Below are 14,035 nucleotides of genomic sequence, written 5' to 3'. Positions count from 1 at the left end.
GTCATTTTTGAGAGTCCATTTGTCGATCGGCTACATATCGTGACATTCGATATTTCTTCACCGTAAGAACTTTATTCGCGATTTTTTTTAAACTTTAACAATGTACCTAAGCTACTGTGAACACTTGTTCGAGCACTTGAATGATTTCGATCGATAATGATCGTGTAACTCTTCCTCGATTGTACGTCGATCGACTTTATTAATAAATACAAATGAAAAAGCCAGGATCCTCGATCGTAATTCATACGCAATAATTAAATTTAAAAAATGTGGGAAGTGTCGTGACAAATGGTGCAATTATATAAAGTGCGTCTTCAGAAAATCGAACACAAAAGCGCGTCAATCGTCGTACTTTTCTCTCGGTGATAAGACAACTGCGAAATATTTAATGAAAAATCTTCTTCGGTGTTACCTGAATCGAGCTTGCTGTCGGGGAAGACCGCAAAACTGATTTGAACCTGAAAAAGTGGTTAGAGTAGAATCTCCTCACACCGTTTACCGGAACGATGAACGGTCAGAGATAAACCGCTGATAATTTTCTTTTTCTTTTTTCTTATTTGTTGTTTTTTCTTTTTTTTTTAATCTTTTTCTTTTTCTTTTTCATTTTTTCTTTTCTTTTTTTTCTTTGGCATAACGCTCAAATTCGAAAGAATGCAAAAAATTAAAAAATTCTCGTCTTTCGATTGTATATGCACGTATGTGTATGTGTATGTATATATATATATATGATGTTAAATCCACAAAAACGTTCTAACGTGTTTTGTTCGAGATAAAGCTTCGAACGTTCATGGAAAGAGGATTTTTCAAATGAAACAAAACATTTTAATAAATATTTCAATAGCCTATGTGCGCAAAGACGAATAATAATAAAAAGAAATTCCTATCCAAACCAAAAAAAAAAGATGGTGCAAATTCTAAGTTAAAACATTTCAACTATGCATTCCATACTCATGGGTCGTGCCATAAGGTTCGGACTACAAGAGCATGATCGAATTTGTTTATCCAAGCAGGAGAACACATGGATTACTAGTCAAGAAAATTGTATATACAGGCTGACCTAACAATGTATTAATATATATATATATATATATATATATATATATATATATATATAGATGTATATATACACATATATAAAAAAAAATATATATATAGAGAAAATGGAAAAGTCATATCTTTAAAAATCCATACCAAATAAGATCAGTTTTCTTTTCAATCTCCGATGAGATTTTAGTTTGACGATTTTGAATTCAAGACATTCGTATCATACTACTATGGTAAAGCATATGATACGCGATATCGTAGTACGAAAAGGATACCTTTCAACGTTGCCTCGATTCCGACGATAATACCGATTGTTTATTATATGTAATACCATATTTTTTTTAACAAATACCCATCCCTTTCATTCTCTCTCATTCTCCTTTTTTTCGTATTTAGTATCCAACATATTTTTTTATTCTTCAATAAATAAGTAAAATTTTATTTACCAGTAAGTACGTACGTTCAATTTGCATTAGATTTTCCTCACTTCGTTGCTATACATTCTGTAGAGCTTCGTGTGAGGAGGAAAAAAAAAGTAAGACTACAACAGGGTCAATACAAAGAAAGATTCCCTACCTGTCCTGTTCAAATAATAATAACAACATTTGCATCCCTTTTTCATCTTTTGTCGATTCACAAGAATGGCAAGACGAAAAATAAAATAAATGACTTGTATAAAGTCTGATAAAGAACAAACGAGTGAAAGAGTCTCGTGTATTATGCGTCTCCTTACATATATACTCTTATATTTTATGCATTTTCTTTATAAATTTTCTTTTCTTTTATACATTTTCTTTTACTGTAAAATGTTTGAATATCCTGATGACATACGTTCGCTACTCAATAAGAATTCATTCGTAAGACGAAACAATATTTCCATAAAAACATTTTTCATAATATAAATATGATGAGGATTTTTATTTATGAATATGATAAAAAATTGATCGATAAAACGAAAGAAACGAAAGGAAAAACGATTGCAGAAACGAAAGAAAATTTAGGCATCCTCTCGATAAAGAAATGATCGATGTTTCGTGAAGAATTATATTTTATCTTTGTCCAAAAGATATATTATTTCTTCTCGCGTTTTTCTGATTCAAATCGAAATCATCTTTATCAACAAAAAAAAAAGAAAAAAAAAAGAAAGAAAAAAAAATGCCAGCGTTTAATTTATCCGCGATATAAAAAGATGGAGAAATATACGATCCTATATAATCCATGAGAAAAAATAAGTTTTTAAAGAATTGCAGAATTTAAAAAGTTACGACAAGTAAATGAATGTATTTATAAAAAAAAAAAAAAAAAGAAAAAAATCGATTCCTCTGAACTATATCGAAATTATTTAGAATATATTTCTCTCAAGAACCTTCTTCATTAATCAATAAAATAAAATTTTAATGCAGGAAATAAGAAAATAAGTTTTAAAGTATCAACGTTGATCTTAAATAAACGTCGGATAAACTTTCTCAATATTACCAACGATGTATCCACAAATTTTTAAAAAATATTCTCTTCAGATATTTCAATAAAAATTAATTAATATTTCAATCTACAATGAAATTCTTAGATGGTAATCAAATTATTCGCAAAAATAATTTCAATGCGATCAGAGAATCATAATCTAATATCAAAATATCCTATCATACCTATAAACAATCGTGATTTCAAATTCTAAATTCCTCTTGACTCTTATATACATATATATATATATAAAAAAAAAGAAAATATTTGTTTATCTTTAAAAAAATTACAAACAAGTTCAACTTTCTCATAATGGCGATACGAGAAATTTAAGAGAATATAAAAAATGGACCATACATTGGTCTTATAAAGTCTCGCATTATGGTCGCATAAAGTCTCAAAAGATGATGCGTCATGTAAGACTTCTATCTCATGCGTTTCTACGGGCATCCTATGCATTTCCATTAACACCGAAAGTACAGAGTATGTATATAAACGAGAGGAAGCGATGGAATTAGGAAGTCAGGAGAGAGAGAGAGAGAGAGAGAGAGAGAGAGAGAGAAAAGAAAATGAATAATAAAATGAATGAGCGAAAAAGGTATAGGAAAGGTATAAGAAGAGATGAAATTAAAAAAGGAAAAGGCTTACAGAGGCGGATCGCTTAATCTTAGAAATTCATATAACCTGAAATTTAAAAAATAGAGCTCTCTTAGAGGATTGATTCAGAGGAGATTCCTCTTCTGAAAATATATCGAGTAACTTATGATCCAGTAAGTAGATGAACTCGTTCCTCCGATTATTCGACGTGAAACACAATACTGAAAAATAGACGATGAGAAAATATCGATCGCCCCTAGAATGTTACTATCCGCCGCTGGATATGGAAGAAAAAAGAGAGAAAAAAAAAAAAGAAAAGGAAAAAAGAAAAAAGAAAAAGAAGAAGAAGAAGAAGTAGAAAGAAAGAAAAAAAATGGGGCAGAAAAGCGTATCGAGGATTAGCATAGCTTTCCGTGTAACATTAGTTTAACTCAGACAAATCGCCGTAGGCTGACTTCCTTCTTTAATTCGCGCTAGTACTGCCAATGCGGTGTATATTTTCTATGTATGTATAAATATCTTTTTTTTTTTTCTTGTCTTTTTCTTTCTTTTTGGAAGGAAATATGTATATATATATATAGAGAGAGAGAATAACGGATATAGTTATTGACGAGTACGTAAAGATGATCCACTTTAGATCTCATATTCGATAAAAGCTAAAACAACGCTTCACAGATATATCTCCGTGCGCTTAATATAAATCGGTTTATTTGCTAAACGATACATATCATGACTCTACCGAAGCAGTGCTTACTAAAATTGCCAGTGAAACATGCTATCTCATTCGAAACGCATACCCGTTGCGCCTAAAACGTTGACCGACGCACCAAATAGATACACACTGTAATTTATAATATAGAACGTATCCTTTCAATGCACCAGGGAAAAACTTTTAAACTATAGAACGTGCTAGCGGCACATCGTGCAATTATGGTGTTCCATTGGTGTATCTACTTTGACTCTTATGATGTTCCACATAACTATATATATATATGCTCATTCTCTCGTATCCCTATTATCAAAAGAATTCTAATTGATTCATATTCGAGATTCGCGAATAAATAATAGCCAACGACCGTATCCGTTACCCTTTGATCAAACTTTTCAAGAATCAATTACTTTTTTAAAATTCTTCGTCTTTCATTCATTAATATCAGAGAAAATATCATTTCAAATAGCAAACGGAATCGATTAAAGAAAATAATTTAACCTCTAGCCGGAGACATTTCTATTTTATTATTTAATCAATATATACCGAGAAAGAACTAAATATCGTTAATTTTATAATATTTAACAATAAGATCGATGATTAAACAATCAGATAAAATTGTGTCGTCTCCGACGAAAGGTAAATATGTTAAAAGAAAAACTAATAGCTGGGGCCACCGTGTTAGCAGTAACGATTCGCGCATTTTGTTATCGCACGTGAACGTTAATTAACAGAAATTAGTTAAACGCGTGCTTCTCGTTAAGAAATATATTAGGCTTTCTCGTTAATAGTACGACGCGCAGCTTCACACATTCACACACGCGTTCGCCAACACATTCAATCACAATGCAGTAATCTCTAATACGATTAACCGTTAATCTCTAAAAAGGCCACACGAGCAACACAACACTCTTCTCTATTTGTAAGATTAAAACACTTACTGAATCTTCTTATAAGATTTCCAGTGAAGGAGTCTGCGACTGGTGCCGTGTTATCCTCGCATCTTAGGTCACAAACGGTTGATCCATCAGTTTTCTGGTATTTCAGATTAGGCACGGAAAGTAGACGTCCCTCTCTCTTACTCTGAATCCCCATCACTATCCTCTTCAATCGTGGCTTTCGATCGTTCTCATGCAAGGACAATTCTAAAGGTCTCGCGGCCATCGTGCTCGTAGCCATCGTCGTAACGTTCGCCGTGTGAGTTCTTTCGACGGCTTCGTTACGTTCAACTCCGCTTTGTCTCTCGCTTTCGGTATCTGCGTTTTTCGTATCATGAGGACAAGAAGCTTGAGGACTTTCGCGACTCAAAGGATTCGCACAGGAGACCGACTCGTCTTCCTCCGTCTCAAGACTTTCGACCGGTGAAAGAGCTCTCGAGGACTCGTTGACGTTGCAATAAAAAACGGAAGAACTCTTCGGAGGGGCACTCTCACTGCCTACCTGCTGGAAATGGGGTACTCGTATGAACTTTCAGTCGATCGACCCGTTACAACTGAACTCGCCTAAAGTAGTAAAGACCATCAGCTTGCACGTAGCTATATTAGTACGTATATATAGATAGAAAGACACGCGTATGTGTGTAACATAGTAGCGGCCCACTTTGCACCGCTTCCTTTCGGTAGCTAGTTAGAAGATCCCGAGAATGAATTGACACGTACCGCGAACAAGGTCGAGATAATTGACAACGACGACCTTGAGAAGAAGACGCTTCGGAAATTGGATAAGAGAGAAGCAGACAGAGAGAAAGAAAGAGAAGAAAAAATAGAAAAAGAGAAAGAGAGAAAAAAAAATAAAAGAGAAAAATCCAAAGAAGAAAAGTAGACGAAAATATGTTCGATTCGTCCAATAAAACGATTTCCCGTTATGTAAGAGCATCTTAAAAAGAACATACAAGTACCCCATTCTGAGATGACACCAAGGACGACGCAAACGTATTCTTTATCTTGAGATCGACCTTGCTGAGCTGTCGTTTCAGACGAAAACCCTTCCAACCATGATTCTTCGGGCTGTCTTCACCGTTCGATGCAGTTGTACTTCCAGAGACGAGCTTGGCCGAGCCCTCGCTCGTCGATTCCTCGGTCAATTTTTCAACATTGCTTCCGACCGGACAACTCGAATCACGTGGCGATGCACGCTGACACTGAGAATGTTGTTGCTGTTGATGTTGATGAGTATCTGCTAGCGGCATCGTTAATATCGGCTCGCTCTCCCTCGTCGCTTCCGGCTGAGTCTGATGGATTCAACATGTTGGGCTTTGCACAATCAATCGGTTCATTAGGTACAAAAAACAGAACATTCGTTCTACGACTAAAAGCAGGCACAATCCAATCGTATTATGTTTAGCGCGTCTCTTTTATCGCTGCCATTAAATTAAACACGCTCGCCGTCGGATTTAAACGAGAAGGCCGCACCGATTTGAACGCGAAAATTGAAAATTATACTCGTATTAAGGTATTTCCTTATACTCGATGTTTGCTAGCGATTATCGCTGACCAACGCGATAACATGTTCTTTCTCGAATATAGTTTCACACCACGCTGTCGACTATCGGTTATGATTAATTTTTCATTTCCCTTTCTTTAGTTTCTTTCAACACTCCATTAGAAAAAGACCTACGAGTATTATATTTTCGATTGCATTTTATATTTTGATGCCCGTTTAATGCACATTCTGTCGAAATAACAGTTTATACATTATTCAGTAATGAAAAAAAAAAAAAAGAAAAAAAAATTTGACGTAACACTCGATTCGATGAATTTTTTTTAACCACATCCGTCGATGAAAAAAAAAGATTAAGTCTTACTTTCGAGCATAATCGTTTACTATGTCTTCGAAACACCACACACATGTCACTTAACACACTGATAGCCGCGTGAAATTCCTACGGATTTCTATCAGAATTAATATAATAAGTGAAAATTTTTTATTATACGTAATCAGTAATCGTTATGTTTTAATGTTTGAACGATTAAGTGTAGAAAATTATGAGAAGTGCAATAATTCGAACCTAACGTTTTTTAAATAAAAAAAAAAAAATAAATAAAAAGAAAAGTAAAAAAAAAAAAGAAAATATTGCAGAAACGTGGTCACTTGTCACTTCCCAGTTTCGATAAGGAATTTGCGATATCTAAATAAGACCATGAGCAAAGAATTTTTAAATAATAAATTCTGCAAGACGAGATGTCTGATTATCATAATTGCTTAAGATGCTCGTAAAATTTTTTATAGTATTAGAAATCGATCTAATGATAAAGAATTATTCAAGATTCTTCCAGTATACGTATCCCCATTACGGAAAGCAATACAGTTTTGTTTTTCGAATAGAAATTTCAATTTTACTTCTAAATAGTTTTAAATATAGGATTATATAGGAGTCGTTGTACGATCGAAAATATCCAAGAAGTCTATCTAACGAAATTATATGTAGTATCTATCTTGAGAGTAACTTTAAAACATCTCTGATATTATATAATTGCATTTCAAAGAGGATGTCTATTTTTTCTCTTCATTTATCAACAAAAGCAATACATAAATAGGATTTAAGATGAATATTTATACATTTCATCTGATCTATATATATATCCGCGTTGAAGATATATCATAAAAGTAATTAATTTAATAATAATTCTTTAACAAATAAAATATAATAACGAAATACATTTTGGATGAACTAATGAGTTTTGCAAAAATTAACATCTATCTATACTAACATTAACCAATTAATCTTTATGTGTGCAAATATGCATTACATGCAGTGAAAAACTTTCGTAAAGGAAAAACAATGGTAATAATACGAGATAAATAATCTTATTATATATTGTTATCAACGACATATATATTGTATATACGTGTGAAAGACTCGTAGTGTCCAAGCGTAAAGAATATTAAAGTCGTCGATATGATATAAGAAACGACGGCGAAGCCCGTATAAACAGGAAGAAAATTGATAAAATAAACGACCCTACTAAGATTCTTTCATTTATACCTACAACGACGCAATAACCTGCACTTCCCATCGAACTCACAGATAAGATACACCGTGTAATCATATAATATATGTGAGTGTGTGTGTATGTGAATGTACGTTTTTACGTATCGTTACAAAGTGCATATATAATTACTGATAATTTTGTCCATGCAATTTTTATCTCACATATATATATATATCGAAGTTTTAACACAATGCATTGCCCCGAGTATATCGAACCTCGTCTCATTTCGTATTCCTAATTCTTGTTATCTTCGATTAAATTTCCGATACATATGTTCCTGTGCTAGATCACAGGCCATATTCACACCATCTTGCTTCAAGTAAAACGTGCATGCAATAAAAGATTCGATCAAACGTATATTTGAAATCCAGGAATGAATTTCAAATTATATCACGGAATATAAGTTATCTTAATGCACCATTTAGCGATACCGTTTATCTAATACTTATTTTTACAAATTTAGATGCTCCATATTGGTCCCTCTGTGCATAATTTAATTTCTACATACCCAACATCGATCCAATCACTTAATATACCATAGACCGAACTACAATTATAATTTAACAACTCACTAACAATTAAACTACCTACGTCCGATAGAACTGAAAAACTTTCACATATTAAAACTTAATGACGCGAATATTTAAGTGTCTAGCAATTCGTTTAGTTAAAAAAATGTTGGCCTTACTTGTTTCAATGTGGGTAGACACATAGTAGTTAGCTAAACATTAAATACATAATGTACATAAGCGCGATCACAGAATATCTTTCTTATTAAAATTATTTTATTAATAAGGTAAAGAAAAAGAATACAAAAAAAAAAAAAAAAAGAAGGCAAATGTATCATTATCGTAATTGTCTATTATAGACGGTATGTATTGTGTTATTTAATTTTACATACCACAAAATACATGTCAATGCTATGATGTGAGAGATTGAAAGAACGATAAAAAAAAGTACAAATGATTATTAACTTCGATATACCGACGCATGGAAAATGACAAGTTTGACCAATATCGCTCGTGCAATTTTCGATTGGATCTAATATACATTAGTAACTATCATCGTGTTGGATCGAGTTTTTATTTATAAAAAATATTTTCTTTATTTTATCGCGAATTATTATGATTTGCTATAATGTTTCAATTTAACTCCACGAATTCGATGGGCGTACTTTTTTCCAATGGAAAATCATCAATTGTACTATTCGTACATCGTTCTTCTACAATAATTATGATACGCAACTTCTTGGACACTTTTTTTTTTTTTTTTTTTTTTTTTTTTTTTTTTTTTGATAGAACCATCCCTGTGTTGCAAGGTATATTAATGTTTTCCCAGCGGCGTACCTTTACTTTTTTTTAATAATCTAAATACCTACGATACTCCTATTTAGATTTTCGTTTGAAATTTGTTATTTATATCAAATTAAAAAATCAAATGGAAACAAAAAAAACCGGATAATGAAAGATTTACATTTTTTAATAATTTATGTAACTATGAAAGCTTTTTCTTATATGCTTTTCATTTCCTTGCAAAATATATAAGAGGGCCAATAATCGCGAAAATTGCTATTAAAATTTCACTACAATATTTGAAATTTCTAAAAATGACATCTATTCAACATGTCTATCTTATTGTACGCGACAGAGTTTATTGCTTGATATTTTAAACGATAAGATTTAAATCTCTTACGCTCATGCATATCACACGCCTCTAAAATTCATTTTGGCTACAAAGGAACGCAAGCTATATAAAAATAACGGATATATATAATAATGCTCGGTAAACGAGCACTTGAAGAGCGAAAAACGCGCGTACGATTATACATATAATATATAAAAGGAACACCTACGCATGAATGTTAGCGAAAAAATTAAATCGTTTCTCGACGTACGTATAAAAATCAAAGTGATTTATACTCGTCATCGAGAAAATTCTATGCCGCATAAAATGTTAAACTATTTTCTTAATAAAAAAAAATCTTTATGGTCAGCTTATACGGAAATTCGACAACCATGCAATGATAAATAATTTTAGCGATGGTATTTAAATAAAGCAAAATGCAAAAACGTCCAGGAATTAAAGTTTCCAAGAAGTTTTTTTTTTCTTTTTTTTTTTTTTTTTTTTTTTTTTTCTTTTTTTTTCAAATAGGGCGGTAGAACGGTGGAGAGAATACAACCGAAAAATAAATATCTTTCTAACATATAAGAAAGAAGTACATTTTACCTGATCTGCACTCGGGCTCCTTGCTTTATCTTCGTTTTCTCGCTTCGAATCATCTTGCCTCTTGGGACTTCGCAGAACTCGCTGGTAAGGATCACCGCTTCCGCCAAGGTCCGTCGTGTGCAGCACTATTAAAGAGATTTTCTGCACGATATCGATTATTACTAACCCTGTCTCGTTTCCATAGGCCATTCTGAAATTCAAAAGTTCATGCATTACGTAGATATCCCTTTTTTTGTTAGATCAATTGAATTTTGTTGCAATATCCAAAAAAAAAAAAAAAAAAAAGAAATAAGAAAGAAAAACCATATAACAAATATTAAAAATATAATGATACCTTTTTATTGTTATGCGAGATATATGTAATTCTTTCGCGGTAAAGTTCTTGTGTAAATTTAAAAAAAAGTCATAAAATATTAACAGGAAATATCGAGATGTTAAATTAATTTAATAATAATTAAATAAAAATAAAAGATTAATGGAATCGATATAATTTTTCAGATACATACAATCCATAAGATGAATTTAAACTGAGGGCTGTTATGTTTTCAGTTTGTTCTCCGCTCGGTGCGATTGTTAGACAAATCAAAGTTGCTTGAAAGCCAGCAGCACGTTTTTGTAAACCGGTCTTCACTTTCAATGGATGATTATATTCCGATGTGTGTTTGGACTCCCCGCCTGAAGGAACATTGCCCGTCGCTGGCGCATCGTGATCCGGCGAAGTTTCTATTTCTCTCAATGGATTTTGGCTCAATGATATCTCTAATGTCTAAACCGTGCACACCAAGTTTGATCTTTCAGAAACGTCATGATATCATTTTAATCTTACAAATATTCTAATGTTATTTTAATAATACAATAATAATAAAAAATATCCTAAATTACATTAGGAAATACTCACGACTACTTCCGATATACTTTCAGCCTTCTTAAATTTAAATAATACAACGTATTTCCCCGAACCAGCGATCGCCAACTTTCGACTTTCAGGACAGAGATAAATAAGCTGTATCGCCAATGGATCTTCCTCCGAATCCACGCTTCGGACTCTACTCTTTTCAAAAAGCTTTGCCGTTTTTAATTTGTAAAGGACTTGTAACGTACCGGCAGAAGCGTCCCAAAATTTTATACTACCATCCGCATGCCTATTTATAATCGCATTAATTATAATCGCACTCGACGGAAAAGCATATTAGACCGACCGATAATAATTTCCGTCGGATATTCATGAATACTCACCCTGTTAGAATAATTTCATTGTAACTGCTCGAACTAGAACTCCATTCTCCGCCTGAGATCGGCCACTCTTTTTCACTGAATCCAGTTTTCTTTTGCGATTTAGATCCAACCGAGTAAAAAGCAGGTACCAAATCTGACGGGCAATCAGCGAAGTACGCACAACAGGTCACAGGTGATTCGTGTATGTCCATTGGATATGGATTTTCAAAACATGGAAATCCAGGAGTTAACAAATCGATGATCACAAGATCGTTCTGTAGTAAAACCACAACAGCGTAAGGATCCTGGAAATCTGTGAAAGAATCGGCAACATTCATTTGCAAAGCTGAAAAATTTTTTTTTCTTTTGAAATAGAATTAATTTTCCATAGAATACGTCATTGTTATCGTTGTAACTAATTATTTAAAGCATTCTTGAAGAAAAAAAAAAATGTAATAAACAGTTAAAAAGCAAAAAAAGATCTCGATGTAGTATAAATCACATACCACTTGTCCAAGGACTTTCGCAAAGCGTTATAAAATCTACAACATTGTGCTCCATTTCTAAGACCGTCGTGGTTTTTCCGTGTATCACTGTAATACTAGGAGTTCTTCCAGTTGTGTCATAAGCTAAACCACCGGAAAATATGACGTACGCTTCCCTGTAGGAAATTATACGTTTCAAAATTAAATCTTCACAGAATTCGTATGATAATAATACAAATCACGAATTGAAAAAAAATTGGCGAATTTATTACGAACCCGGATCTTGACAGTTTCCATTCCACTTTTTGTATAGATTTACATGGTTCCGGCTCTCCGTCTTTGGTAGCTTTCGCTAAAGAAAAAGAAAATAAAAACTTTTCGCTAGACTTGATGACTTTGACGACGTGATACAATATAAAGAGAGATATAAAAAGAAAGGGACAAAAACATAAGGGAGAATTTAAACGAGAATATATTATATAGTAGGAGGAGTGTTGCCTGACATATCCGATAACACAATTATGACCATAGAGAATCGAAGAGAGGATATTGACTCTCACCGTGTGGATGCGTGACATTTGTTGGCTTTAATTGACGCACCGTCCAAGTCAATAGCGAACCATCGCTGTGACTAGACATAAATTGTTTGCCTTCATGATGCCATGTTATTGATTTCAAGGGTTCGTCGCTGTGACATCTGTAATCCGCACTCTTCGTTTTCAAATCCCAAAAGACGATCTGTCCGCTTTCATATCCGATCAGAATCTGAAAACAAAAAGTTCCAAACTGCGATGGGGTGTACGAAACATACAGCGGCAAAATGGTGTTCTTGCCCGACAAAAGACTCATGACGGATTTTTAATGATACATACTATTCTTGCGATTAAAATGTTATATCACGATAGTCTGAAAGTATCTCGCAACAAAATGCATTCTGCATACACATAATGAGAGCGCATATGAAAACTGTGATGAATGAAAATGCGTATGATCATATCCCACGAGCTCTCTGCAAAAGATTACTCTGTAATTGATATTAATCGTAATAATGATAGCAACCATAATAATGATGACGATGATAATATGATAATAACAATAATAATAATAATAAGAAGAAGAAGAAGAAGAATATTACATGTACTGTTTAACAATGACTACTGAATCATACTAATTGTAAGTTTTACGACGTTCTTACCGAAAAGATACGATAATGATCGATGTAGGATAATAGTTCTTATGAATTATCAAGCTCCACGTATGCGATCGTGGCCCATAGTGTCAGTAACAAACAAGAGTTCAATTTCTACGACCTACTGGTCTGATATGGAGGCTTTTTACAATGATGTTCTCGAGCTAATCTCTCTAAATAAATCATAGAAATTCGATGTCAGATACATAAAAGGCTTGGATCATCCATGACTACTTCGATTGATTTATTATACAAAAATCGTCGAACTTAATTACTGATGCTCAAGAAGGATTCTTCATAAATGTACATTCGTGTCATTACAAAACTGAAATGAAATCTAAGTAAAAATTAATATCAATCAAATACTGGGATTATCTGGAAAAATATTTCACATTTTTCTATTTTTTTTTTTTTTTTACAAACAACGACGAAATTAACCTTGAACAAAGAATTTTATTTTAATTCAACTTTAGTGAAACGAACTCTTTCCAGACAATCTAATAAAAATAAAGAATAGATAAATTAGATTTCGATCTAATGCATGAATCGATCGCTGTAGTAAATTGCTCTAAAAATCCGATGTAGATCAACTCGTTAAAATAATCTTAAGCAACTCTATCTACCCAAGGTTATAATTGAAATTTAATAATTGCTGTTGATCAATATAAACTTAACAACTGTAACATACTCACGTATCGAGCAATTATTTATCAGAATCATAATTGGATATAAAATCTGTCTGTACTTTAAAATGTTATTATCGCACGTTCCTTGTGTAACGCATTTTGTCAAAATACACAACGACTTTTCAATTATAAATTACAGGGATTCATCGGAATTATCGATACATATCTTGTGTCTGTAAACTTTCTTTGAACATGTATAATGTATATATCGCTGTTTGTAGAACGCTTTTTATTTACATTTAACATGTACACGTGCCTGCTGACAATATAAAGCCTGAAATTAGCAACGACAAAATTCAAGAAATAAAATAAATATTCGTACGCTATTTAAAATCGAATAACTTCGTATAGACTAAATAAAGAACTCAATATCTTTTTAGTAGAAATGGAGATATTAATGTGCTATATTAAATATATTTATAATAAAAAGA

At 32.6% G+C, this 14,035-nt stretch overlaps 1 protein-coding gene across 16 annotated transcripts in view; it reads right to left on the bottom strand.

Moving 5' to 3' along the window:
• The window catches only part of Tomosyn (syntaxin-binding protein tomosyn), a 50,541-nt gene that overhangs the window by 15,216 nt on the left and 21,290 nt on the right, over positions 1 to 14,035 (bottom strand). For 5 of the 16 annotated variants that reach the window (XM_085656759.1, XM_085656762.1, XM_035869559.2 and 2 more), the window contains 9 exons: positions 12,290 to 12,494; positions 12,006 to 12,081; positions 11,751 to 11,905; positions 11,266 to 11,557; positions 10,928 to 11,171; positions 10,536 to 10,795; positions 10,030 to 10,219; positions 5,703 to 6,041; positions 4,753 to 5,254 (listed from right to left, as the gene is read on the bottom strand). In XM_085656759.1, coding sequence (XP_085512885.1) covers positions 4,753 to 5,254; positions 5,703 to 6,041; positions 10,030 to 10,219; positions 10,536 to 10,795; positions 10,928 to 11,171; positions 11,266 to 11,557; positions 11,751 to 11,905; positions 12,006 to 12,081; positions 12,290 to 12,494 — 2,263 coding nt within the window. Of the gene's footprint in view, positions 1 to 412; positions 459 to 4,752; positions 5,255 to 5,702; positions 6,042 to 8,491; positions 8,525 to 10,029; positions 10,220 to 10,535; positions 10,796 to 10,927; positions 11,172 to 11,265; positions 11,558 to 11,750; positions 11,906 to 12,005; positions 12,082 to 12,289; positions 12,495 to 12,601; positions 12,730 to 14,035 lie in introns of those variants that run through there. The other 11 variants (XM_085656766.1, XM_085656768.1, XM_085656771.1 and 8 more) reach the window with 9 other exon arrangements.

Source organism: Vespa mandarinia, chromosome 4, assembly GCF_050613455.1.
Source record: "Vespa mandarinia isolate Hongniang chromosome 4, ASM5061345v1, whole genome shotgun sequence".
In the NCBI taxonomy this organism is placed as follows: Eukaryota; Metazoa; Arthropoda; class Insecta; order Hymenoptera; family Vespidae; genus Vespa; species Vespa mandarinia.
Note: the sequence above shows the minus strand (reverse complement) of the source record. Positions and strands in the feature narration are given on the sequence as shown.